Source organism: Myotis lucifugus, unplaced genomic scaffold (genome assembly GCF_000147115.1).
Source record: "Myotis lucifugus unplaced genomic scaffold, Myoluc2.0 scaffold_525, whole genome shotgun sequence".
NCBI classification, from domain to species: domain Eukaryota; kingdom Metazoa; phylum Chordata; class Mammalia; order Chiroptera; family Vespertilionidae; genus Myotis; species Myotis lucifugus.
The window spans coordinates 503,986-530,991 of NW_005871573.1; the positions used below are offsets into that span (position 1 = coordinate 503,986).

General features: G+C 44.0%; 1 protein-coding gene across 3 annotated transcripts in view; it reads right to left on the bottom strand.

Moving 5' to 3' along the window:
• Positions 1-489: 489 nt before the first annotated feature.
• LRRC28 (leucine rich repeat containing 28) overlaps positions 490-27,006 on the bottom strand; it is a 41,056-nt gene continuing 14,539 nt past the window's right edge. For 2 of the 3 annotated variants that reach the window (XM_014446341.2, XM_023745227.1), the window contains exons 6-10: positions 19,527-19,733; positions 13,500-13,602; positions 7,047-7,222; positions 5,996-6,155; positions 490-803 (exon numbers count right to left, since the gene is read on the bottom strand). In XM_014446341.2, the coding sequence (XP_014301827.1) occupies positions 731-803; positions 5,996-6,155; positions 7,047-7,222; positions 13,500-13,602; positions 19,527-19,733 (719 nt within the window). In that variant the 3' untranslated portion in view covers positions 490-730. The remainder of the gene's footprint in view (positions 804-5,995; positions 6,156-7,046; positions 7,223-13,499; positions 13,603-19,526; positions 19,734-27,006) is intronic. The other variant, XM_014446342.2, reaches the window with a different exon arrangement.

Sequence of the window (27,006 nt, forward strand, 5' to 3'; positions counted from 1 at the left end):
TTTCAATGATTATTTTCCTGTAAATAGTCTTTCAAAATAATGTGTATTTTTATTTATAGTCTACATTTTTATTTTTAAAATCCCTCAGAAAAGTCCCTTAACATGTTGCAGAAATTATAAACTAGGTAATAACTTTGCAAAGGGTGCATACGGGCACCCCGCGGAATCTCCACTGGGTCTAACTTCTCTGCCAACTCAGGGGCCCCCCACACCCCTTACTATTCATACCATTGAGGCGGTGGAGTTTGCTGAAATTTGTTACGAACATGGTGAATAACCTCTGGGGGGAAATTACTCTCTAGGGGGAAGAAAGAACATTAAGAGGATCATTGAGTTAGAATGTGTTCAAAAGTTCACTTGACAATATTATCAAATCCCAGCTCTTCAGGGAGCTGAAGGTTGCTTTCAATTAGATTTGGGGAAGCACATCAAACCCAACCGTTTTCGTCTGAGACACTTGCATACCAATAAAAACACACGAGACAAAGGGTCCTTAATTTGGGGGCAGGATATATTCCAACGTGGGGGAAGGGCGAAGGCCTTTCAGCTCCGAAGCTCGATCACAACACTTCCAGAGAGTTCTGCGGTCCCCCCCGCACCGGACGTGCCAGGTTGTGAGGGCCTGTGTGGCCTGGCTGGCGCCCCTGTCCCTCCGCCGCTCAGACAGCGTGTGACACGCAGGCAGCTGTGCTGTCGGGCTGGCAACCCTCCTGAGGCTCTTGAGTGTTTATCAACTGAGTAGGTCAAAAGTCTGCAGACACTGGGTGGAGCAGCAGTAAGCCACAAAGCTGACAGTGGTCCTCCTGGAGGCGGGAAGAAGGGAGAGAGGGACGCGGTGAGTTCGAGATGAAAGCGCGGATTCTTTCCGTTACAGACGGTGTCTTTCTTTGTTAAAAATAAAGGATTAGGCATGGTCCCCACAGCCTGCAGCAGAAATGTCCATTTCCTTTTAACATTGAGCCCCAGCATCAGGTGGGGATGTCTGTGCTCCTTCTATTAGCAGCGTTCAGATGACATCACATCCCCCCGTTAACAGCAAGTGTTCTTCATGCTACGGTCTGAAGTCTGCTTACTAGAACCAACATGGGAGGACGGAGTTTCAAATGTGTTATAAAAATCATGAAGCCCAGTCCGGCTGGCATGGCTCAGTGGTTGAGCATCGACCTATGAACCAGGGTTGAATTCCTGGTCTGGGCACATGGCTGGGTTGTGGGCTCAATCCCCAGGAAGGGGCGAGTAGGAGGCAGGTGATCAATGATTCTCTCTCCTCACTGATGTTTCTATCTCTCTCTCCCTCGCCCTCCCTTTCTGAAATTAATAAAAAAAAAAATTTTTTTTTAAATCATGTAACAGAAAACCTCACCAATTTAGCTAGCACACACACACACACACACACACACACACACACACACATCAGAGAGCCTAAAACACAGAATTTTAAAGAATTTACCCTATAAATGTAGTCACAGAGATTGATTGTAGAGGGAATTAGAATCTGAAAAATAGAGTATGAGGGTCCTTTTCCCAGCAAAGGCAGTACTAACGGGAAATTTCTAACACTAACCACACTTATTAGGGGGAAAAAAAAGCTCTAAAGCCAGTAACCTGAGTTTTCACCAGGAAGTTGGAGAATAAAGAGCCATTTAAGTCTAAAGCAAGTAAAAAATCACAGTGCATGTTCTCTGTCTGTTGTGGAATCAAACTAGAAATCAGTAACAGCAAGACCAGCGGAGAGACTCCGCACGTGACGATCGAACACCACAGTTCTCTGCCCTTTCCTAACCCGCCGGTCAAACGAGCACGTTCCCGGGGGTGAAAGAGCCCGTCTCACAGGATAAAGCCTCACATGAACTCAATGGGAACGGAAACTTCAGCAAATCAAAAACATCTGACATCAAGTGGGAACTCTGCCGGGGCTGGAAGGCGGGTTCAATATCTGAAAGCCAATGTGATCCACCGTATCAACAGGTTAACAAAGAAGAATTTGTAGGGTATCGATGGACTCAGAGAAAAGCATCTGAAAAGAATACAACACCGACTCACGCTAAGAACCCAGCAAACTAGAAATAGAGGGGACCTTTTTCAATTTCATAAACATAATCTACAAAAAGGACTTGCTAATATCGTGCTTTGTAGTGATGTCTATGTTCACCACCTTAGTCAACATAGTACTGGAAGTTCTAACCACTGTAATAAAGCAAGAAAAATAAAAGCCAAACCGATGAAAGAGGAAGAAATAAAACTATTCCTAATTTCAGATGGCATGACATGACCGTCTACACAGAAAATGCCAAGGAATCTACAAAAACACTCCTAGCCTCTCAAATTCAGCACGGTTTCAAGCAAGAAAGATCAAAATTAAAAAAAAAAATCAACCATATTTTCATATACTAACAATGAACGCATAGAAGTTGAAATGAAAAACTGTAAGATAATTTACAATCACACAAAGAAAGTGAAATACTTGGGTATCGACTTAACATTTAAGGACCTGCTTAAAATAAAAGTCCTAAGAAAAAGAATCCAAACTTACAGAGATGTGGGGTTACTCACTGAGGCATAGTGCGCTTTGGATCATTAACTCCTTACGATGCATGCTCAAGGGGGGAGGGTGGGCCACCTGGAGGAGTCGTGTTTGTGCTACAAAGAAACCCCAAGTCTGTGTGCTACTTACTATTGGGAGACTCATCTAATAGCACACTGTATGTGCCTGCTGCATTCATGCCCTGGTGGTCACCAGTGTACCAACAGGTCTACTGCCTTAAGGAGGGATGTGTGTTGGGTGGGTCCTTCAAAATGCCAACACCCTGGCACTGGAGATGTGACCGTTTTAGGGGAGACCCTTGGAGCTAAGCGATCGACTGTACAGTGAGGAAGGAGGTGCAGGTAAACCCTACAAAGAACATCAGACGTGACATTTGTTGCTACAGAATCCGAGCGTATTTATAGGAAGACAAAGAGCACTTCAGCTCACTTCTGGAATACAGGAATGCCATCATTCTAAAAACAAACAAACAACAACAACAAAAAACCAAATCACAATGTTGGTGGCGCATACCAGAGCCCACAAAAATCGTGGTATTTTCATTGCAAATGTGCTTCCTCATTAGAAACAAAAAGCCTATCTTTGACTCAGACAGGAATTCAAGCCAAAAGAAAATTAATCTTTATTAGACAGAGTTGATCAGATAAAACCGCCAGCCCTTGGACTGCTAACTTAGGGGAGAACCCTCTAATGACATATTGTATCTGCTCCTTACATGTATGTTAACTGGGTCTCATGGGAAGATTCTGTGTGCAGGTCCTTCCTTCACAGCCCCCAGAAGGAACCCATCCTGCCAACACCTTGATTTCTGACCTCCAGCCTTCAGAGCTGTGAGACTACAGGTTTCTGTTGTTTCAGTCACCGTTATGTGGTATTTTGTTGCGGTATCTCTAGCAAACTAATACACTACCCTTGAAAAACTTTCGGTAGCCTGATTTCAGATTGCGAAATACAGAACTTGTGAGAATCATACATGCCTGGGAAAAGCCAGATCACGTTGCTATGTTGATCAAGAATCCTCTAAGTTGATGTCTTTCATTTTACTAAATGAACAGTAAGTTTTGGGAGTGAAAATCTGCTATCTCTATAAGGATCAAAAGTTATCAATATACCACTCATTCTTCTCTGCTATAGATATTTAAAGGTTTGGGTATTTATCATTTATGTGAAATTACAGTCATTTCTTTTTATTTCACGCTGCCCTAATTTAGGTTAGAACTAACACTTGTAAGGGACGTGGTATTTTAGAAGAATATTCAGTATGTTCTTTCACAATAATGCCAGATGTCCATATTAATGTAGACTTTGGCTAAAACAATACATGATTTTAGGACAAGCAATGCAAACAGACCTAAATATATTAGAAAACTGAAAAAATAAGATTACCAAGACCTTTTAGAGTGTATGACATTAAAAATATTGATTTTACTTTGAGCAATAAGGTCCTGAGATTCAAGTATCTGGTTTTCAGTTACCAAAAAAGTACTTTAAAGGCTATGGTGGGAACCGAAGTCAATGCTTTTAATACAATCTCCATGGCAACATGGGAAGGAGCAAAGGTTGGTGGCCCGAATGAAACCCACAAGCGCTCGATTTCAGACCCAGCATTAGCTCGCCACAGAAAGCCATGTTTATAGCTTGGCGTATTATCTCTGCTGTAAACACAGGCACGATGGCTTTGCTCAACCAGAGGGCACTGTCTAAGTCCTATGTACTTGATAACCCACATTTCATTAAATGAATACTATTAATTTTATGTTCTGAAACAATGTAAGATTATTCATACGGGATTTCTAGAATAAGCAGAAGTAAATGGAATTTGCAAATACTGAATGAGTTTCCCAAATTTCATGTAAAGACAACACAAAAATGACTTCATTTGAAGGGCCTTCTTTACTTTCACCAATTAATTAGCATGACAAAAGAAAGTCTATCTTTTTTTAAAATAGGTATTTAGGATTTTATCAGTTAACAGTGCATCCTGACCATACTGAATTGTTTTCATTTTCATATTTTCGGTAAGAAAATACCATCTATAGGAAACTGTGCATTAGAATTTTACTACAGTTGAATGAATTAGTTGATTTTCCTAGTATGATCTTACTCATATAAAGATACTGATATTAGTATTTGCTTATACACAAAATTTTTTAAAAGTCTGACTAGATTTTGAGTGGTGAGCACACGATGCAATATACTGATGGTATATGATAGAATTGTACACTTGAAACTTACAAAATCTTATTAACCAATGTCACCCCAATAAATTTAATTTTGAAAAAGTCTCTGAGCTACAGAAATAAATAGTTAATATTTACTTAGTCTTGATTACATTATCAGGCACCATCCTGGGCTCTTGACATGAATCATCTCACTTAAACCTCAAAAAGACCTTATTAAACAGATATTATTACGATGCTCATTTTACTGATGAAAAGGTGAAGCTCGGAGAAGTTAAGTAATTTGCCCCAGGGCTCCCAGTGGAGAGGTCAGGGTTGCAGGCTCGATCCCAGCAGGGGGCGTGCAGGAGGCAGCTGATCAATGATTCTCTCTCATCATTGATGTTTCTCTCTCCCTCTCCCTTTCCCTTCCTCTCTGAAATCAGTAACAAATAAATGAAAAAGAAATGATTACAAAGGAAACACCTCTTGACGTGGAATAGAGGTAACAAGTGATCTGGAAAATTTACTAACCCAAAACACCACACTGGATAAATAAGTAAGGTATTATAGCACTTTTTTTTTAACTTTGAAAAATGCAAACTTAGAAAATCTTAAATTTAGAAAATCTATATGCTATGGTTGTGCTAATGGGGGAATTTTTTATTTGATGTTCTATTTTTAATTGTCTGGTATTCTTTTTTAAACTACCAGTATGGCGTTTTTTACTTAGTGAACATTTTTAGCAAATTCAAGGCATTGTGCCAAGAAACAGAGAGTGGCAAGAGAATGCCATTTGGAAGGGTTAGAAATTCAAAACTCTCTCTCTCTCTCTCTCTCTCTCTCTCTCTCTCTCTCTTTCTCTCTCTCTCTCTCTCTCTCTCTCACACACACACACAGGTCAGCCACACACTTTCAATTAGCAACACCCATTAAACAGAAGGGCTGGGCTGGTCCCATTATATAATAGCTATCTGGTTCTCGAAATTCCTTATTGCCTGAAGACTATTTTGAACAGGAGAATAGCAGAAAAACATTTTGAACAGGGGAATAGCAGAAAAACATGCCAGCGAAGCATGAGCTACTCTAAATAATATGTGCAATAACACTGTCCTGTATATGAGCAAAACTGTTTTCTTGTGATTCTAAAAATGTGCATGTGTCATTTAGCAGAATCTATGCCCCTATATAGCTGCTGACTTCACAATACCTTCGTGCGAGGCATCCACCCCTCCCTGATCACCCACCCGCGCCCAGGTATACACCCTGGTGCCCACGTGGGCATGATTACCCCTGGTGCAGCCCGGCCATCGGCGTCTCTCTCAAGGGAAAGAGCTTGGGGTAGACGATTGTAAACATGGGCTGGCTACACCGGTGGCAGTGCCCCAGGGGGCAGTGCAGCAGCTCCAGGAGGCTTCTGGGTAACGAGACGGGAGACAGGAAGTTCAGATCTGGAACAGAAGAGGAAATCATGCATGAATAAAAAAAATCAGAGTTCTTTATAGTACCAGGCTTTTAAATATAGTTCTCTTTGTTACCAAGACAGCTCAATTAGTTAAAAGTACTGCCTGTTGGAAATTGTTTTATCTGTCAGGCATGGAATAAAAACATTATTTAGAAATGAAGATGCTTTTACATTTTTGATACTAAGATGGAACCCACATCTACTCTTTTAAGAGCAACCGGAAGCTGTCCTGGGGAAGAGGCAAGGAAAGAATAAGAGCAAGTATTCTTTAAGAACGAAGATCAGAAAGGCGTGATTTTACCAGAGAGGGTTTGTAAACTTCTATTAGAGACAGAGAATAAAAAAGGGACTGGATTGGAGATGAAAATGGGCTTTCATTAAGTTCTTCCTAAATCTATCGGGCATTTAGAATCAATCAATTTAAATCATATTTACTGAAAATAAAAAAAAGGGAAAACAAAAAATTTAAAGGGAGTGAAAAGTACTGAAACCAAGGTTGTATTTAAAGAAAACTGCCCCGAGCTGTTTGGCTCAGTGGATAGAGCACTGGCCTGCGGACTGAAGGGTCCCGGGTTTGATTCTGTTCACGGGCACATGCCCGGGTTGCAGGCTCGATCCCCAGTAGGGGGCGTGCAGGAGGCAGCAGGTCCATGATTCTCTCTCATCATTGATGTTTCTCTCTCTCCCTCTTCCTTCCTCTCTGACATCAACAAAAATATATTAAAATAAAATAAAAATTAAAAAACTGGATTACATGGTAAATTTTACTTCGGTGTATTTTTCCACAATAAATAAAAAGAACACCGAAACAGGCGGCATGAAACACAATTCCTCAGTTCACTGGACGGGGGCGGAGCAGGAAGGGAGGACCCTGTACCTTTGAGAAAACGGTGGTAGATGTGATGCAGGCTCCGCATGGCCAGCTCTTGCAGCGGCAGGATGTGGTCCCGCTCCGTCCCGATGGCCTTCACCTCGGCGGGGAGGAAGACGGTGAGGGGCCCGGATGAAAAGGACAGCAGCTTCCCCTCGGAAACTTGGACGGGAGCCCCACAGCTGCGGAGAGACAGGCATGCACGGCCGGGTGAGCAACGAGGAGAGGGGGACACGTGCCAATAAAAATGTGTTCGTCAAAATATACATTGAACATCTGAAGACGCCGCTGAACTGCCAGGATGCTCTGCAAAGCGAGCAGATGCTCTCCCGGGTTCCTTCATAAACCTGGCACAGGCCGGCCGGTGTTGCTCAGTGGTGAGCGTCGATCCAGGAACCAGGAGGTCACGGTTTGATTCCCGGTCGGGGCACACGCCTGGGTAGCTGGCTCGATCCCCAGTGTGGGGCGTGCAGGAGGCAGCCGATCAACGATTCTCTCTCATCATTGATGTTCCTCTCTCTCTCCTCTCCCTCTCTGAAATCAATAAAAAATATATTTTAAAAAATAACAAAAATTAAAAATAAAATAAATAAAACCTGGCGCAGAAATCTACAGTCGCCAGTTGAAACTCAGCTAAACCATCGCCGAGGTCCAGGCATTTCCAGGGAGGACAGACTTTGAAGGAACTTTCCCTCCCAGGACCCACACAGCATGTTCTGTGAGCTCTATTTATCCTCATTTTATGACCCTCTTCACGTTTATGTTTATTGACGTTTTCAAAATTAAAAGGGAAAAAAAGGACGCGCTGTTAGGTTCTAGTACCGAGGTTTAGTAGCACTTTTTGGCGTGGAAAAATACCCTGCAGAGCAAATAGATTTTTAATAGTAGAAGATACCTTTATTGGAGCCTTTCATAAACTTGCAGTGAAAATATTCTTGGCCAAACCTACTGACTAAGCCAAGCCACAGCCTCCTCCCTGTAGCCACGCATAACCGGGAGGCACAGAAGGCCTTGTTCCTGCAGGGTTACCCAAACTCGGAGTCTGACCTCATTCCACCTCCTGCCTGCGACCACTGGGCTACCTACAAGTCTGCACACGTTCCTCCTCTAATGAAGGGACAGACCTTGGCTCCCCCGACATCACCCGGGACAACCTCTCCAACCTCCACGGGAAACAGGCCATGAAGGAGCGCGCACAGGGGTGGCAAGAAGCCCTTGGCTCGTTGGTTCATTAAGGAAGGCCCCTCGTTTGCTCATTTCTCCCACTAGAAAGGTTCCCAGAGAACCTACTCTTCGCCAGTTAATCAAGATACTTAAAGAAACAAACAGCCCGGCTGGTGTGGCTCAGTGGTTGAGCACCGACCTATGAACCAGGAGGTCATGGTTCGATTCCCGGTCAGGACACAGGCCTGGGTTGCGGGCTCGATCCCCAGTAGGGGGCGTGCAGGAGGAAGTCAATCCATAATTCTCTCTCATCATTGATGTTTCTCTCTCTCTCTTCTTTCCTCTCTGAAATCAATAAAAATATATTTTTAAAAAAGAGAGAACTAACAAGATGACCCCCTTTCCTTGGAAAATGAAATGATTACAATTATTCTGATGTTAGTCAGAGAAGACGGCGTGACTGGCCCTGTCCAGGGAATGAAGGAAGATTTTAAGATTTTTCAGAGGAGAGAACATGTGACCTAGAATCAGCTGATGTCACCCATCCGATTTCTTCACTCAGCTCAACAGAAAGAGCTCAGAAGGCCGCTCTGGGACCCCCTAATGGGCAAAACCCACATTCCAAAGGGAACGGCTATTCTAAATGCTAACGTTATAGTTTAGTTTTCATAAAGGAATGTCTCCTGTGAGTTCAATGAAATTCACTACAGAATAGATTTTTTTTCTAAACAGCAAAGCAACTGGAATAGTCAGACACTTGGAGGACAAATACCACCGGATTTTAAGACTTATTGTAAAACGCTGGTAATCAAGACAATGTGTTACTGGTGTCAAAACGGACGAAGAGATGAATGGGGCAGATAGAGCAGCCAGAAATAGGCCCACACATATGTGGACAACTCATTTTCAACAAAGGTACAAAGGCAATACGGTGGAGAAAGGTTAGGGTCTTAAACAAAGGTTGTCGGAACAACTGTATACCCATATGCAAAGAAAAGAAAAGAAAAGAAAAGAAACTTCAACTGTAGCTTGTATCATACAAAAACTAACTGAAAATAAATCGGAGCCCTACATGCAAACCTAAACCCTTACAAATCTTAGAAGACAATGTGTTAGTATTTCTGTTGGTTCTCAAGCTATTACCCTTATGAACCACTTGTGAAGATGAGGAAATGATTCTAAGTTTTACTTTATAATTCTTGTTTCTTTCCTAATATGGAGAAAATGAAGATGAGAGGATCATCTCCAAAATGTTATTACACCGTGTGGCCATTAAGTCTGGAAACAGGCAAAAACACAATAAAAGGTTCTTTTGATGATATACTACAATATGCGGTGTGAGTAGATTCCTCTATCAGCTTGGCTAGGCACACGGTATCCTGATATTTGGTCAGACACCTTCTAGATGTTGCTATGAGGGTATTTCTTGAAATGAGATTAACATTTAAATCAGTAGACTTTGTCTGTTGTTCTTTTTAAATATATATATTTTTATTGATTTCAGAGGAAGGGAGAAGGAGATAGGACCATCAATGATGAGAGAGAATCATCAATCGGCTGCCTCCTGCATGCCCCACTGGCGATCAAGACTGCAACCCGGGCATGTGCCCTGACCAGGAATTGAACCATGACCACCTAGTTCATAGGTCGACACCCGACCACTGAGCCACGCCAGCCGGGCATAAATCAGTAGACTTTGACTAAAGCTGATTCATCTCTGTGACGTGAGGGAGCCTCATGCAATCAGTTGAAGGCCTTAGCAGGGGTCCTCAAACTTTTTAAACAGGGGGCCAGTTCACTGTCCCTCAGACCGTTGGAGGGCCGGACTATAGTTTAAAAAAAAACTATGAACAAATTCCTATGCACACTGCACATCTCTTATTTTGAAGTAAAAAAACAAAACGGGAACAAATACAATATTTGTATTTGCATGTGGCCCGCGGGCCGTAGTTTGAGGACCCCTGCCTTAGAGAAAAGGAATGCGGTCCCGTGAGGAAGAGGGAGTTCTGCCTCCAGTGTCTTCAGCCTCAAGCTGCCTAATCAGCTCTTCCCCGGGCTGCAGCTCCAGGCTGCCTACAGATTTCAGACTTCCAAGCCTTCACAAGCAGATGAGCCCATTTCTTTTTCATTTTTTATCTTTTTTTTTAAACATATTTTTATTGATTTCAGAGAGCCATGGAGAGGGAGAAAGAGAGATAGAAATATCAATGACGAGAGAATCATGGATCGGCTGCCTCCTGCACTCCCCCTACTGGGGATCGAGACCAAAACCCGAGCAAGTGTCCTTGACCGGAATCGAACCCGGGACCCTTCAGTCCACAGGCCGACACTCTATCCACTGAGCCAAACCAGCTGGGGAGAGCCAATTTCTTAAAATAAATTAATATCCCCCTCCCCACCCACCCCCTCACTCATTCTATTGGTTCTGTTGCCATGGAGAACACATGGTACAAGAGTATTTGTTCCCGAACTTTATAGCCACACTGTAGTATGAGAACCCCGAGCAAAGCCATAAAACAATGAGACAAGCCAATCATTCGTGAGCATTTACTTCACAGTGTTATTGCCTTGGCAGCTGCTGTTCTTAACCCAACGGCAGACGGACTCTACGTGGAACCGCCTGAAGAATTTAATAACACAGAGGAACAAATAAAGGTTTAGAAAACTCAAAACCAGATTTCCCCTAATGCTCTCCTGGTCTCCGATAATGAGAAAGACAGGGGTCTCACCGAAACTACTACAAAGGCTCACAGCAAGTAAGTGGATCCTCGCTTTGCATAAGGTCTCATTTCCCTTTGACAATTCTCTTAGCAGAAGTTCCTACTCTTCGTGACTGGATGGAAAGAGCTAATTAAATCCATTTTAGGATCCATCTATGAAACGCCTTCTCTGCTAAGACGAGAGAGCAGCAGGTCTATAGGATGCAGGCTGCAAGGGAGGCAATGACAGGGGTTAGGGACCTTTCTGCTGGCCGTGGCCAACCTCCCTTGACCCCATCAGAGACTAAATAACACCCACAAAATGATGCAGGACAGAAAAAGGTCTTTTCTTTTTCTTTTTAGGATATTTTATTGATTTCAGAGAGGAAGGGAGAGGGAGAGAGAGAGAGAGAAACATCAATGATGAGAGAGAATCATTGATTGCCGCCTCCTGCACGCCCCACACTGGGGATCGAGCCCACAACCCAGGCATGTGCCCTTGACCAGGAATCGAACCGTGACCTCCTGGTTCTTAGGTTGATGCTAACTACTGAGCCACACCAGCCGGGCCTTTTAAAGAGCAATTCTGGAATAGAAGCACCAGAATTGCACCTGTGACAAATGCAGGCTGAGTTAAGCCAACAGACTAAAAATGCCTTTGGGCCTTTCTAAGTGGGACTGCCTACACTCCCAAACTACCAATGTTAGAAAGCTGATTGTGTGGTGCTCTCCTTCTAATAATAATTTTATCTTCTTATTACTAGTATCCAAGGAAAATGCTACCACACTATTAATAACAATAAAATGTGGGCTACGAGCTAAAAATCTGCATAGCTTGCACTACTGTTTATTTTTCTCCAAGATTTGGAGCCCTCGGAAAATTCACTTTCTCTGCTACCAGATACCAAGTCACGGATTAAAACATCTCTCCCTGCTCAGAACAAACAGAACGTTCTGGCCGTCAACAACATCCACATCCAACACGGGAGCAGAAGGCCCGCTCTCTCAATCGTGGCGCAGCCTAAGTCCATCGCAGCGCCGTCTCTGAAGGCCTGGCCTGGTGCGATAACACGGCCTCATCCTCGGGGCTGGCCTGCATCCGTCCCTGGATCTCGGTGATGGGGCATCTCCCTCCCCCGGGAGAAGTGGGCCATCGCGCGGATGGGAGGACCTCGCCAGGATCAGTGACTGACTGGGGAGAATCACAGCTGTCACACCAGCTGTAGAAATCGCTGAGCTACACAACTCCACCGCACATTCCATCACCTCTGCTTCGCAGGGGCTCTGCAGTCACCGCCCGCTGGTATTTCATCAGCCTGCACAGGCGCTGATCTCATCTAGGGCTCTCCGAAGATCACAGCCCTGTGATTTCTCCTAGGGGAGGCCGTGCTGCTCGGCGTCCATCCCCCGGAGCCATGCCCGCAGGGGGACAGCTGTGCACAAGCTGATGGCCATCCCCCTCTCTGGCCAGAACTGCCGATGGTGAGAGGCAGGTCAGGCAGGGTGTTGGGGATTACGAGAGCAGAGTCAACCGTGCTAAGTGGCCTCAGAGGTGTTCCAAGCGTCCTTTGGCTGCTTAAGTGAGGGAAGCGAGGCCAGTCAAAAGCAGGTTCTGGAAGCTGGGTTGTCCTATATTAACCCCAAACCCCTCCGGGAAGCACTTTAAGGTGGGTCCCTCCCACTATTGTGGGAGGAGCTAAAGCTATCTTTTTTTTTTTTTTAATATGTTTTATTGATTTTTCAGAGAGAGAGGGAGGGCGGGGGTGGGGGAGGAGAGAAAGAGGCATCAATGAGAGACACATCGATCCGCTGCCTCCTGCACACCTCCTACTGGGGAAGGAGCCCGCAACCCGGGCATGTGGCCTGACTGGGAAAGCAACCAGCGACCTCTTGGTCCATGAGACACTGCTCAACCCACTGAGCCACACCAAGAGGGCTGAAGCCGTCTTTCTAAAGCCCGACTGAGAAGAAAAGGTTATTGCGGTTCTGAAAACAAGTGCCTATCAGTCCCCATTAAATGAAACATCTGCATGAGGGGCTATTGCAGACGTTGAGTTCTAAATAGACCAAGTGGCTATTAAAATGTATAGATAACTATACATTTCCTTTTTCGTGGCTTTCGCATCTGTGCAGATGTTCACTTCCTTGAACATCAGTCCAGGGACTGATGCAGTTATAATTCAATTCTGGGGGAGGCAGGGCGCTCCCCTATAACTTGTACTAAATTTACAGAGTTCCAGATCCGAGGTGGCACTGCAGTGGAGGGCTGAGGAGGACAGCGTTTACGTCACTGCTGACACCGCCCGTCTGTGACTGATCCTGAGCTTAGAATGAGATGCAGAGATTCATTTTTTACTTGTGTCCTGTCTGAACTCCCAGCTGACTGGCTGAACTTGAATGACAACGCTCTAACCTGCTTGCCCCAAATGCTTAGCTTCTAAAGGTATGAGGTTTAGCATATTAAGGTCAAAGATAAAATTGAGCAGGATTATCAAAACAGTTCATCTCTCCCTAAGTGAGATCAAGACCAAATAATGCAACAGAAACCAAGGCAGCAAAGAGCTGGGCCACAGGCTGAAACGGGACGTCCGCTCACCCATTACACCCGACGACCTTGTTGTACAGGTAGGACGGCAAGCCTTTCAGGTGGGCGTTGTTATCCACGTACACGTACTGCAGTTCTCGCGATCGACCTAAATCTGGATCAGAAAGCAAAGTACCGTCACTCCTGTAACCACGCACCAATCCTATATAATAAAAGGCTAATATGCAAATTGACAGAACGGTGGAATGACTGGTTGCGATGATGCACACTGACCACCAGGGGGCAGATGCTCAATGCAGGAGCCGCCCCCTGGTGGTCAGTGCGCTCCCACAGGGGGAGTGCTGCTCAGTCAGAAGCCGCGGCAGTGCTAAGGACCCCTCGGGGGATGTCCGACTGTGGGGAGCAGGCCTAAGCCGGCAGTTGGACATCCCCCAAGGGGTCCCAGACTGTGAGAGGGCACAGGCTGGACTGAAGGAACCCCCCCACCCCAAGTGCATGAATGGCATGCACCAGGCCTCTAGTATAATATGAAATGTAAAATGGAATGAAGTGACACTGACACAATCCAAATACGCTCTCAGCTTTTAGAGTCCCTAAGGGGCTTAGGAAAGAGTCTCCGCTTGAGCTGACTAGCGGTGAGGCGTGTAGGATGCTCATCACGGGAGCACCATCTTGGAGTCAGACGAGCAGGGTTCGATTTCTCCTTCTATTTACAAAATGTGTGTCCTCGGTGTCCCCATCTGTACAAAGGGGGGGATAATGCTGCCTCTTAAATTCAGTGGGGATCACTAACAGGGTTTCTAAATTGCCAAGCAGAATTCTCGGCACACAGCCTCCTCCAATACATGGCAGTTATTATTATTCTCGTGATTGTGAGTAAGGGACATATTTGGAGGTGTGCCCTCCAGGAGAGGGTCAATTACGAGAGAATTCTCACCCTAGCTGGTTTGACTCAGTGGATCGAGCGTGGGCCTTTAGACTCAAGGGTCCCGGGTTCGATTCCAGTCAAGGGCACATACCTCGGTTGCAGGCTCAATCCCCGGCACTGGTCAGGGTGCGTGCAAGAGGCAACCAATCGATGACTCTCTCTCATCATTGATGTTTCTATCTCTCTCCCTCCCTCTCCCTTCCTCTCTGAAGTCAATAAAAATACATTTTAAAGAGAGAGAGACAGAGAGAGAGAGAGAGAGAGAGAGAGAGACAGACAGAGAGAGAATTCTCTTTGGCATCAGCAAAAGGTACTGGCGCTCTTCTGGACTTGAACTGCACAGAAGAGGGTGGGAGGCAACGGCCTCGGGAGAGGGTGATTCATCCACTTGAGCCAAGGACACAAAATGGGACGTGGCAGAGGAGGCGCCTCTCTCCTCGGAGCTACACGAAAGGGAGAGCGCGTGCAATGGGAGGAGGCAGCGTGCAAAGACCCCAGCACAAAGCTACATAAAAGCTGGCACTGGCTGCTTCTGACATCCTGAGTCTTCGTTCCTATCCTGGGTGTAGAGGAAACAATGAGGGGTCGATGGTTTAAAATGCAAGCTGGCTTAGATCGTATCGCAGGCTTTCAGTTCCAGAGAGTTCTCTCTGTGCCGCTTCGGCTGGGGATGTTATTTTATACAGTAGGCTCGTAATGGAATGAACTATTTTCTTTTTTTAATGTATTTTTTTCTGCTGTTGTTGTTAATCCTCACTCAAGGATATTTTTTCCATCCATTTTTAGAGAGAGAAGAGAGGGAGGGAGGGACGAAGGGAGGGAAAAAGAGAGAGAGAGAGAGAGACATGACTGCCTCCCCCACCCACCCCAATCGAGGGCGGGGAGCAAACCTGCAACCCAGGTATGTGCCCTTGATCAGGAATCAAACCCAAGACCCTTCAGTGCATAGCCCAGTGATGGCGAACCTATGACACGTGTGTCAGAGGTGACACGCGAACTCATTTTTTTGTTGATTTTTCTTTGTTAAATGGCATTTAAATATATGAAATAAATATCAAAAATATAAATTTGTTTTACTATGGTTGCAAATATCAAAAAATTTCTCTATGTGACACAGCACCAGAGTTAAGTTAGGGTTTTTCAAAATGCTGACACGCCGAGCTCAAAAGGTTCGCCATCACTGGCATAGCCTGACACTCTAACCACTGAACACCACTGGCCAGAGCTGAACTATTTTCTACTGAAGCTGAAAGAAAACAGGAATCGACTGTGCTAAAGTCTATTAGAGGTTAGCCAGTAGACCACATGGCTGTGAGTTTTTAATACAGATATTAAAACTTTCCAAGTAACACAATCTCATATAGAGGATGAAAAAGCAGTACTGAACTGACACGAGGAAGTGGGCTTTGGAGTCAGAACTGGGTCTGAACCCTGGCTTTCCACCTTCTGCCTGCTTCGTGCTGCTGGGGGAAATGCCAGGCTCCGTGTCTGCCACCTCCTCTGTGAGATGGAGAGAATAGGACCCAGGCCGCAGGCTCGTTATGAAGGTTCAACAGTGCGCACAATGCCAACTCGATCCCTTGCATACTAATGGGCGCTCAATGCATCTTGGTTTCTTTTACCTCTCTCTTCTGGATATAAAGAGAAAAATCACAAAAGAGTGCGGAATTACAGAGAACCAGGCCACTCCTGCGTTAGCTGACACAGCACGGCCTGCTGGCGAGGCAGCGACACCTAACACCCAGCAAGGTCACGGGCTGTACGAGCAGCGCTGTGACAACCTCAGGAGCGCGTGCAGCCGGAGAGCTGTCCGCCGGCAGAACCTCAAGCACACGGAGTGGCCTTTCTAATCATATTGAGGCTGACGTGTGAGTGCTTTCTGCAGGGAAACGCTTTGAGCTATTTCTTCTATTCTGAAAAGAGAAAATTTCCACTCAGTAACTAACTTTGTGAATCTTTTTTTTAAGAAATGATTTCAGAGAGGAAGGAAGAGGGAGAGAGAGAGAGAAACATCGATGATGAGAGCGAATCACTGGGGATGGAGCCCACAAGCTGGGCATGTGTCCTGACTGGGAATCAAACTGTGACCTCCTGGTTCATAGGTCAATCACTGAGCCGCACTGGCCGGGCAACGATTACCTTTGGAAGGTACCAGTGACCCACCAGCTAATGAGCTAGTGTGTTTTCTTCCTTCTGTTAATTTTAATGGACCAATATCTTGCAATAAAATATGTCATGCAATAATACCCTTCCTAGTTCCTGTGCGAAAATGCTCAGGACGTGAACTTCATAAAGCAAGGAAGTGAACATCTGCACAGATGCGAGAGCCACAAAGAACTTCTTCATGTGGCTTTTTAAAGTGTCTAAAGTGTTTTCCTTTTTTCCTTCCAGACGCCCAGATCAAAGTATTGTGACTTGCAAATTAGCAAAAGCTAGCGGTCTTGCACCGACTCCAACTCTTTTTCCTTGAACTTCAAGGCTCCGGCATATGCGGCCCACATGGCGGCCGAGGGAACAAAAAGGTCCTGTGTGTGTGGGTGCTTGCTGTTGAGCTGCAGTGTAAAAGCAAGCACGGCACCGCAGCCCGGGCCAGGACCAACAGGATCTGTTTACCGAGACCTGACCAGGGTGAAACTCATTTCTTTTATCAAAGATGAATGATGGATTCTCTTCAAGAAAATGACAGGCCAAGAGGGGCGGCACCAGGAAAGCAATAGACCAAAATAGGTTGTTCAGAATGCTCTATCGATATTATACCAATAATCAGAGTTTGATCAATTGGATATATAATTAGTCATAATAACATTTTTAATGCCTATAAAATGTGGGTATCTTTGTAATGAATTTAGAGTAATTTAGAGTCTATTCGGAAAATACTTTAAAGCTAATATAAATTACCTACATGAGCCCAGTCAGTGTGGCTCAGTGGTTGAGCGTTGACCCATGAACCAGGAGGTCCAGGGCACATGCCCATGTTTTGGGTTCCATCCCCAGTGTGGGGTGTGCAGGAGGCAGCCGATTAATGATTCTCTCTCATCATTGATGTTTCTCTCTCTCCTTCTCCTCTCCTCTCTCTGAAATCAATAAAAACATATTAAAAACTAAAAAATAAATTACCTACATGAGGCTTTTTACAAAGAGAACTTCTCAACCACTTTTTCAGAATAATGAATTTTTTAAGTGCTAGCTTCTTCAAATACTCACACGCTCCACAAAATCTTTTACATAATCATATTCTTTCCGATCTATTCAACTTTTGCAAAGTAAGATTTCACAGTGAATTGTAATTTAATCAGATGCTTTATACAGAGTGAATCAACAACTGTTAAATTACAATAAGTGGATTTTAATGAATTTGAATGACTGAAGGGTGCCTTTGTTGTTGGTTTAAATATGCAGGTGTCAGTATCTCTAAATCGAATTCTGTCCCACAGTTCAGGTAACAAAGACATTATTACAAGCAATGGGCTCAACACTGTGCTAGGTTCTTGGGGCACAAAAGTGAAGACACACAGCTCCAACCCTTGCTTAGTCTTGGGAAACAATAAAGATAGTTTATATTGACTGCGTGCTTATGCAGTATTTGCGAGCAATAGTGTTTTAAAAGAATCTTATGTAATTCTCAAGAGCAGTATGAAGTAGGTATTAATATTGCCCTGTTACTGAGCCTTATACAAACGAAAAAGCCTTTCAAAGCTCCAGCTCACACAGCTATTCAGTGGCAGAGCTGCAATTTAAAGGTGGGGCGGCCTGCTTCACTGTGAGTTAGACAACCTCCGTCAACAGATCACTGCACAGAAGCAGGGCGCTCCCCTATAACTAGGAAATGGTACTACCGAGCAGGCTGCATGGGTGCTGTGGATGCCCCGAGGACTGGCACTGTGCCCAGCATGTGAGACGTCAGGAGGCATTGCCAGAGAGTCGAGTGATGAACAAAGTGTCCAGCTTCCTTTAAAAGCCCAGATCACTGTGAGCTAGCTCTGTCTTCCAGATTAGGGCAGGGATTGCAATCAATCCCAGGAATTCCTTCAGAGAAGATCCTAGGGAAGGAGGCTAAGCTGACTGTCCAGCACAGACTGGGGGGTTTCACACTGAAATTTTCTTAAGTGGCACTTTCGTTTCTTACCAGTTAAAATAATTCAATTCTCAGTGAAAATAAATGTATTGTTTCATTAAAGGCCAATGTTTGTTTACATACTAGTATAGTATGTCAGAATGGGCCAACTATGTAAGTCTGCAGTGGATAATGTTCTGTATTAGCCAGAATAATATCTCTTGTGTTTGATAGTTTTACACCTGAGGATATTTTTCCATTGATTTTGAGAGAGAGTGGAAGGGAGGGGGGAGATAGAGAAAGAGAAACATCGATGTGAGAGAGACACATTAACTGGTTGTCTCCCGCAGGCCCCCTGGCCTGGGATCAAGCCTACAACCAAGGTACATGCCCTTGACCGGTATCGAACCCGAGACCCTTCAGTCCATGGGCCGATGCTCTATCCACTGAGCCAAACCGGCTAGGTTCAGAGTGACATTTCTAGCTGAGTCTTTAAAAATGTCTAGTCTGCTTACCTGGCAATGCTAATCATTAGAACCCCCGATACAAATGTTTCTACAAAGAAGCCCGTATCTGACAGATATATCTGTACTAGTGGCCACCCTTTCATGTTGCTCGAAAACCCCTGTCAATTGCATGGTTATCTACATGTAAAATATACTACATATGCGTACATATGCATACAGAGTGTCCCAAAAATGCACACACACTTTAACCGCTGATGGCTCAATTTTGAACATGAAATGTATTTTGATAAACACTGCCTTCACAATTATTCAAAGTGTGTAGACATTTTTTGGGACACCCTATATATGTCAATCCTTTCTCAGAGTAAATCACCTCATATTTCACATGTTTTGTCCCTAATCACATTTTTTGCACAGATTTTTTTTTTTTCTTTTAATCTCAAACCCTGAAATGAACTTTATTACCTGGGCAGGATCCTGCCTTCTTCATGGCAAAGATGGACTGAGAGAGGAATCTTCAAGACAAACAGAATGAAGAAAACTAACTCCTCCTTCCCAGTCAAGGAGCCAGAGGTGTTCTGTCTTACTCTCTGGCCTCTTTGCTTTCCCATATCCACGCGCTCACTTACCAAGCGGCAAAAATGCAAGCCGGTTTCCGGCCATGGAGAGCTCATTGAGGCTGGGCAGCTGGCAGAGGTGGCGCGGCACACACCACAGCCGGTTTCGGTCCACGGTGAGGTACTGCAGAGAAAGGCACAGGTGAAGCCTCTCGGGTAAAGCTAGCAAACGATTGGTAGAAATGTCTAGTGTCTGCAGCTCCTTCAAATCGCCAACCTCTACAACCAAAACCAAAATTAAGATAAATCGCATCCTGGTTACATGAGTTAGGTTGAGCAAATAAAATGAATCAATACCGCAACAGTTCAACCAAATAACACCAGTAGCTGCAGCTATTCCCATAGATATGAATGCGGAGGCACGGGGTTGAGGTCTAGTATGCAAATGATCCAACCTGGGCAGGTGTCTTTAAAGGAGCCTGCCAGAACTGTTTTTATAAATATGTTTTTTATTGATTTCAGAGAGGCAGGGAGAGGGAAAGAGATAGATAGAAAAAAACATCAGTGATGAGAGAGAAGCATGGATCGGCTGCCTCCTGCACACCCCCTACTGGGGATGGAGACCACAACCCCCGGCATGCGCCCTGACCAGGAATCGAACCGTGACCTCCTGGTTCCTAGGCCGACACTCAACTACTGAGCCACACTGGCCGGGCAAGTATTATGTTTCTTTTTAATAAAATTGTCTATAATTAATTTTATCCTTAATAGATTTAACATTACTGACACCTTCAAAAATATTCATTGATAAGTCATCTTGGTATTAGTGTGGTATTACTGATATAGCGTTTCAATGCATTCTTTTTAGAATATTAGTGGGATCTTACTGTTCCCAGCTGGTTTCCCTGTCAGCACCCGACTCCCCAAGGAGTAAACATCAGTTTGCGGACTCTCTTTCCTCAGTGTGCCTAGAATAATCCTAACTTCACGGCTGTCTGCATGGTTTCCTTTTATGCTACACCTACAATACCTTACAACTTTGCAGCTACTTATAGAATATCCCGAAAATGACTTCCCTGTTGCCAACGCAATAATTACTTACACGAAGCATAAAAATAACACGAGAGTGCCGTTTCTACAGAGAAAGCAGGAGGCTCCCTCGACCATCATTCTCTGCTGATGCACACTGACCTCATCTGAAATTTAAATGGGGATGGGAAGGAAGCCACCCACTCCATGCCAGGGCAGTGACCACAGAGTCAATAACAAGGTTTGGTATTTTTCAAGCACTGGCTTTTTCCGGTGCCACGAAGACAGCTCTAATGGAAGCTACAGCAGGTAGGGGAGAGCACACAGCGACAAGAGGACAATATTTCAGGGCCAGGTTCCGTTCTGCGTAACAGCGTGTCCCTCGCTCATTCGCTCGCTCTAGATTGGCGGTGGAAGGTTCATACTCTGATAGTAGAAATACATTTAAGCCATAACCCTGTCACTCATAAGCCGTGCCACTTGGGTTATTTACTCAAATATTTAGATCTGGTGGTTTGATGTTTAAAAAAATCATCCACAGCCCAGCTGGCATGGCTCAGTGCTTGAGTATCGACCTATGAACCAGGAGGTTATGGTTCAATTCACAGTCAGTGCACATGCCCAAGTTGCAGACTCTACCCCCAGTAGGGGGCGTGCAGGAGGCAGCCGATGGATGAATGATTCTCTGTCACCATTGATGTTTATCTCTCTCTCCCTCTCTGTTCCTCTCTGAAATCAATAAAAATATATTTTTAAAATAAGAAATCATTTATAAAAACACCATAACATGTACCTAAAGTGATTAAGTGAAATAGCCATAGATTCAACAAGACATGGCAGAAAACAATTATTTATTTTTCAGCTCATTAAACTACACAATATTCTAAATGTAAATTCTAAATATAAGTGCCTTTTTAATTATGCAGTTTTATCACAGAATCAATTATGAACACATTATGTACATGTTTGTTATGTCTAACATAGAGAAAGGAGCTCTTAGGAAGTAGATGATCTTTCAGAAAATGGGTAGGACTACCTTGGTGAAATAAAAAAATGAAAACCAATCGTACGGAGCTTACTATATATTCATAAGAATGTGTGGCAGGTTATAACGAACAATCACAAGAAAGAATAAAATTAACAATACCAGAAAGCTCACTGAAAAAAAAAAAAGTCTATTAACTGTGCATTTGTCTAATAGAAGTAATAGCAAACAAGCAATTAAGAAGGCCTGTTAATTAGGAAAGACGATTACATATTATTTGGGAGCTTTTAAATAAAATGCTCTGAAACACCCGGCATCGGAGTAACACCACGGACACGGATAGGACTTAAATAGTTATGTCTGGGTGTCAGACTTGGCAACTAATTCCCAATAGAAATTTTAAAATGTGAAAGACATACTTCAAAAAAAAAAATCACAGTTTTGACATTTTACCTGGTGCTTTGTGTGCAATTAAATGATGCCCTAAAGTTTCTTTCAATGTCATTCGAAATAAGTTACTTACCAGGTGTTTATTGGTTATCTAACCAAATGGTTGATCTGACCCTAGTAAAATGCCCTGAGACTACTATAGAAGATAAGAAAACGTTTCTTGAAAGTGTTCTCCCTGAGGGCCAACTATAATCTAACCCACTGCTAGACTGAAGTGGCCTCTATCTCTTCTTTAGATACAGCCTGTCTTTGAAATGGAAAAGCATTTATTCTAAAACTTAGCATCTGTATCATTGCTTTGTGTCAATACACGAATTGCTACTTAGAAAAACCCTTTATTGTCTTCATTCGGCAAGATTAATGGAGACCACATACGCCGATTTTCATTTCTATGTTATATTTTAGTGATTGTCTGCTTCCCAGATTTCTTCTAGGTAGGCTTTTTTTCCTCTTCACCGAGGTAGCACAATGGAGTTTTTGACCTGAATGAGATCACCAGGTGTCCATTGTTGGCATAAAACTATTATAACCGCTGCCTCAAGAAATATCACAGCATCAAAGTCCAGCATAAAAACTTATTTTTCATTTTATTACGTTGAAGAGAATAACTACAAATAATCCATTTTACAGTATCTGAATAAAATATCATTGACCTATGGACCAAGAGGTCAAGGGTTCGATTCCCAGTCAGAGTATATGCCCGGGTTGCGGGCTTGAACCCCAGTAGGGGGTGTGCAGGAGGCAGCCGATCGATGTTTCTCTCTCATCGATGTTTCTCTCTCCCTCCCCCTCTCCCTTCCTCTCTGAAATCAATAAAAATATATTACATAAATGGCTTAAGAATATTTCAAAAGAGTGGGGCTGAAGGTGGTGTGAAGAGCTGGGTGAAGTTTCTCCACCAAAACCAAGCAGAACTCTGGACAAAACTGGAAAGAACCAACTATTTCAGGACTCTGGAAACCACCCAAAGGCAGACAAATTCGTAAGTGTCTATTCTTGGGAACCTGTTAAAGCTTCATTCAAGAACAGTGGGAGTCTGCAGCCTTTTATTGCTTGGGGTGGCTCCTCTCCCATCCAGGCCCCGAGCTCAATCTCAAGAATGTGAGCTTACCAAGGCAGGGCTGACAAGGAATGGCTAGGACAGCCAGCAGCCTGCAGTCAGAGAGCATCCTTGACTTGGGGGTGGGGAGAAATCTCACAGCTTTTTTTTTTCTTTTTCTTTTTTTCTTTTTAGCTAAAAGTGGCAAATGGCATAGGAAAAGAATGAGGAAAGCATGTGCTTTGCTAGCCTGGGATTGCAGACCCCGCTGGAATGAGTGGTTGAACAGCCATAAATTGAACTGGGCGATTCTGGAAAGGAGAGAGCAGATGAAGTGCTAGATATGCTCTCCGCAAATCCTTCCACAACCGAGGAACCGTGTGTCCGTGCAGGGAAGACCCGAGAGTCTGCACAAAGTCAACAGCAGAGCAGATGTGACAGCTGACACCCTCTGAAGGCACTTGACAATCCACACACATTTCAAGTCGCGTAAGACAGGAGCCTCGCGGGCTGGAAGTGTTTGAGCGAACTTCTTTCCAAATCAATGGCTGCTCCTCAGCTATACATAGTGGCTGCCCCTACGGAGCCAGATTAAAAAAACACAAGACTAAACTCTGAGCAGCTACATACCACAGAGGGGGAAAGAGTCTGAAATTTAAATCACAGAAAGGAACGAGAATTTAAAAAATAAACCAACTTTCAGAAAAATAAATCAAAATCCAAAGTTGTCCCAGTATGTTAACTAGATTTTCCAGTTTTCCACAACAACAAAAATACAAGATAGCAAAGTGTGACCCATAACCAGGGGGCATGGGGGGGGGGCGGCATGGGGAGAAGCAGTCAACAGAAACTAACTCTGAATGGGTCCAGATGTTGAACTTGGCAGAGATTTCAAAGCAGCTGTTACAAATGTGTTTAAAGAAGCAAAGGAAACTATGTCAAAAACTAAAGAAAACTATGATGACAATGACTCAATCAATAGAGAATCTAAATAGGAAAAAAAAAAAAGCCATAAAAAGAGCCAAGGAGAAATTCTAAAGTGGAAAATACAATAATTGAAGTAAATAGTCATTAGATGGTCTCAGGATCAGAGCTGACATGGTGGAGGAAAGAACAGTAAACTCAAAGACATGTCAATAGGAATTATTAAGTTTGGAGAATAGAAAAAAAAATCAACAGAAAATGATCAGCGCCCCCAGAGACCTGTGGGATACCATCATATCTGTAATGGGAGTTCCAGAAGGAGAGGAAAATGAGAAAGTGGGAGAAAAAAATATGTTAAAAGACAATGGCTGAAAATGTTCTACATCTGATGACAAGCATTAATCTACAGATCCAAGAAGTTCAATGAATTCCAAGTAGGAAAAACACAAAGAAATCCATATCTAGACACATAACAGTCAAATTGCTGAAAGGTAAACAAAAATAGAAAAGATTCCATGAGAGCCATAGCTGGTTTGGCTCAGGGGATGGAGCATCGGCCTGCGGACTGAAGGGTCCCAGATTTGATCCCTGGCAAGGGCACATGCCCGGGTTGCGAACTCGATCCCCAATGGACGGGCGTGCAGGAGGCAGCCGATCCATGATTCTCTCTCATCGGTGATGTTTCTATCTCTCGCTCCCTCTCCCTTCCTCTCTGAAATCAATTAAAATATATATTTTGTGCCCTGACCGGTTTGGCTCAGTAGATAGAGCTTCGGCCTGCGGACTCAAGGGTCCCAGGTTCGATTCTGGTCAAGGGCATGTACCTTGGTTGTGGGCACATATCCAGTAGGGAGTGTGCAGGAGGCAGGTGATCAATGTTTCTCTCTCATTGATGTTTCTAGCTCTCTATCCCTCTCCCTCTCCCTTCCTCTCTGTAAAAAATCAATAAAATATATTTAAAAAAAGATATATTTTGTAAAAAAGGTATTGTTTTAAAATTATTATTACTAGCAAAAAACAGCAACATGAATAGAGTGCATTTAAGAAATTAAATTTACTGAGGCTGCCAAAATATCTGTATTCTAGTTCTTCCCAAATGTTTTGCGTTGCCTAGTAACCAGTGGATACCATTTTGAGTCTCTGACAACAGAGACCTCCCCTCTGCCCGTCTCTTTGGCAGCCAACACCTTGTTAGGACAGTGCCCTCTCTCAGGAACGCAAAGGGAAGGCCAGTAGCAGAGGAGCTCTGAGTCAGTCTCCGTGGGATGTGGAGTTTGAGAGCACTGAGCCCCTGGGAGGCAGAGGCCTGAGATAAGGGAGGGAGGGAAGAGGGAGGAGGCCTGACGAGGACTGGACATCTGCCCAATTACAAAAGGTGAGGAGCAGACCATCTTCAGAACGGACTATTTTTAAGGATTAAAACCTGACCACTTTTGGTCAAGAAATCCACGATGGTCAGTATTCTTTCTTCCTAAAACTTTTGGATGGCATTTATATAACACAAAAATCTGAATCCTAAAGTCGATATAATTTGACTGCTGAGTTTACATGAAATCCCTTTTGTTGCATTTTGTGACTCATACTGCTCTGGTGTGATTCAGAGCGTCCAAGTGGTAGAATTCATTGTTCAAAGATGATCAGGATGGACGGCGGGCCCTCATTTGACAATGAAAGGCAGAGTCCAGCCGAAACCGGTTTGGCTCAGTGGATAGAGCGTCGGCCTGCGGACTGAAGGGTCCCGGGTTCGATTCCGGTCAAGGGCATGTACCTGGGTTGCGGGCACATCCCCAGTAGGAGATGTGCAGGAGGCAGCTGATCGATGTTTCTCTCTCATAGATGTTTCTAAATCTCTATCTCTCTCCCTTCCTCTCTGTAAACAATCAATAAAATATATTAAAAAAAAAAAAAAAAAAGAAAGGCAGAGTCTAGAAGAAATACATGAAGGTTGGCGGGAGCCAAGAAGGGACCTCAAGACTCTTCTCTAAATTCAGAGGCAATGAGCCTGAAGACCAAGGCTATGCCAGGCAAGAAGCACCAGCAGGAAGGACAAGTGTGAGCAGACAGGAAAGCAGCTGGTGCTCCAACATTCAAGGAAGCAACCGGGGCCAACCCACCCGGAGTACAGGGAGGACGCAAATACTAAGGATGCCCACAGGGCAGGAGATGCAACTGCCACCAGCCGCGCAGGGACAGGGGCAGCCTTATAAAACCAGGCGTGTTCCTTTATGAAGTTTATCTCTGTCAGCGCTTTCTTTCACTTCCTCACACAAACGCACATTACATTTGTATCTTATCAACTCGGTTATATCAGGCTAATTTGAATGGTATTACACACGCATACGATAATTGAATAGAGTGAAGTAAGTTTGATGCATTTATACATTCACCGAAAGAGAAAGTGCTTTTTACAAGTGTACACAATGCCCTGGCCGGGGTGGCTCAGGTTCCACCCCTGGGCCCGGTCGGGGTGGATGGGGCACATGCAGGAGGCAACCAATCGATGGAACCCACTCACACAGATGTTTCTCTCTCTCTCCCTCTCCCTCCCTTCCACTCTCTCTAAAAGTCAATGGGCAAAATATGTTTACACAAATACGAAATTAAAACTACAAAAATGAAGGGTGATTTTGGAAAAGGAAACAATATATCATTTAGTGTGAATGCATGTTTCAACAAAACTGACTTTTATTTAGATGGCGTGGGTTAGCTGAGTTCCTTTAAATAGTTAGGGATTTGTAAAGTGCAAAGCTCATGTAACGTCACGTAATGTAATCTGTGTTTTCCACAAATCCCCATTGGTCCACTTACTTGAGAAGCCCATGCTTCCTGGCTGGGTGCCAGCATACCAAACCTGCCCAGTAGTGCATACTTGTATTTCTGTTACTAAATTAGGAAACCGGAGCAGGCAATGTCAAGGCCAAGAGCGGAGAGAAAAGGTTCGGCATCATTAGTCCGCACGGCTTCTCCAAAGGAAGATCATTGTAAGAGATTTAATTTTTAATTAGAAACACCCAAGTAATTGAGCCTAATAAGAAGCAATACTAAGAGCTAATGAAATGAAGACAAAGGGAGAAATCAAAACATTTCACAAAAGTAGCCTTCTACACAGCCTTAATCATCCTGTT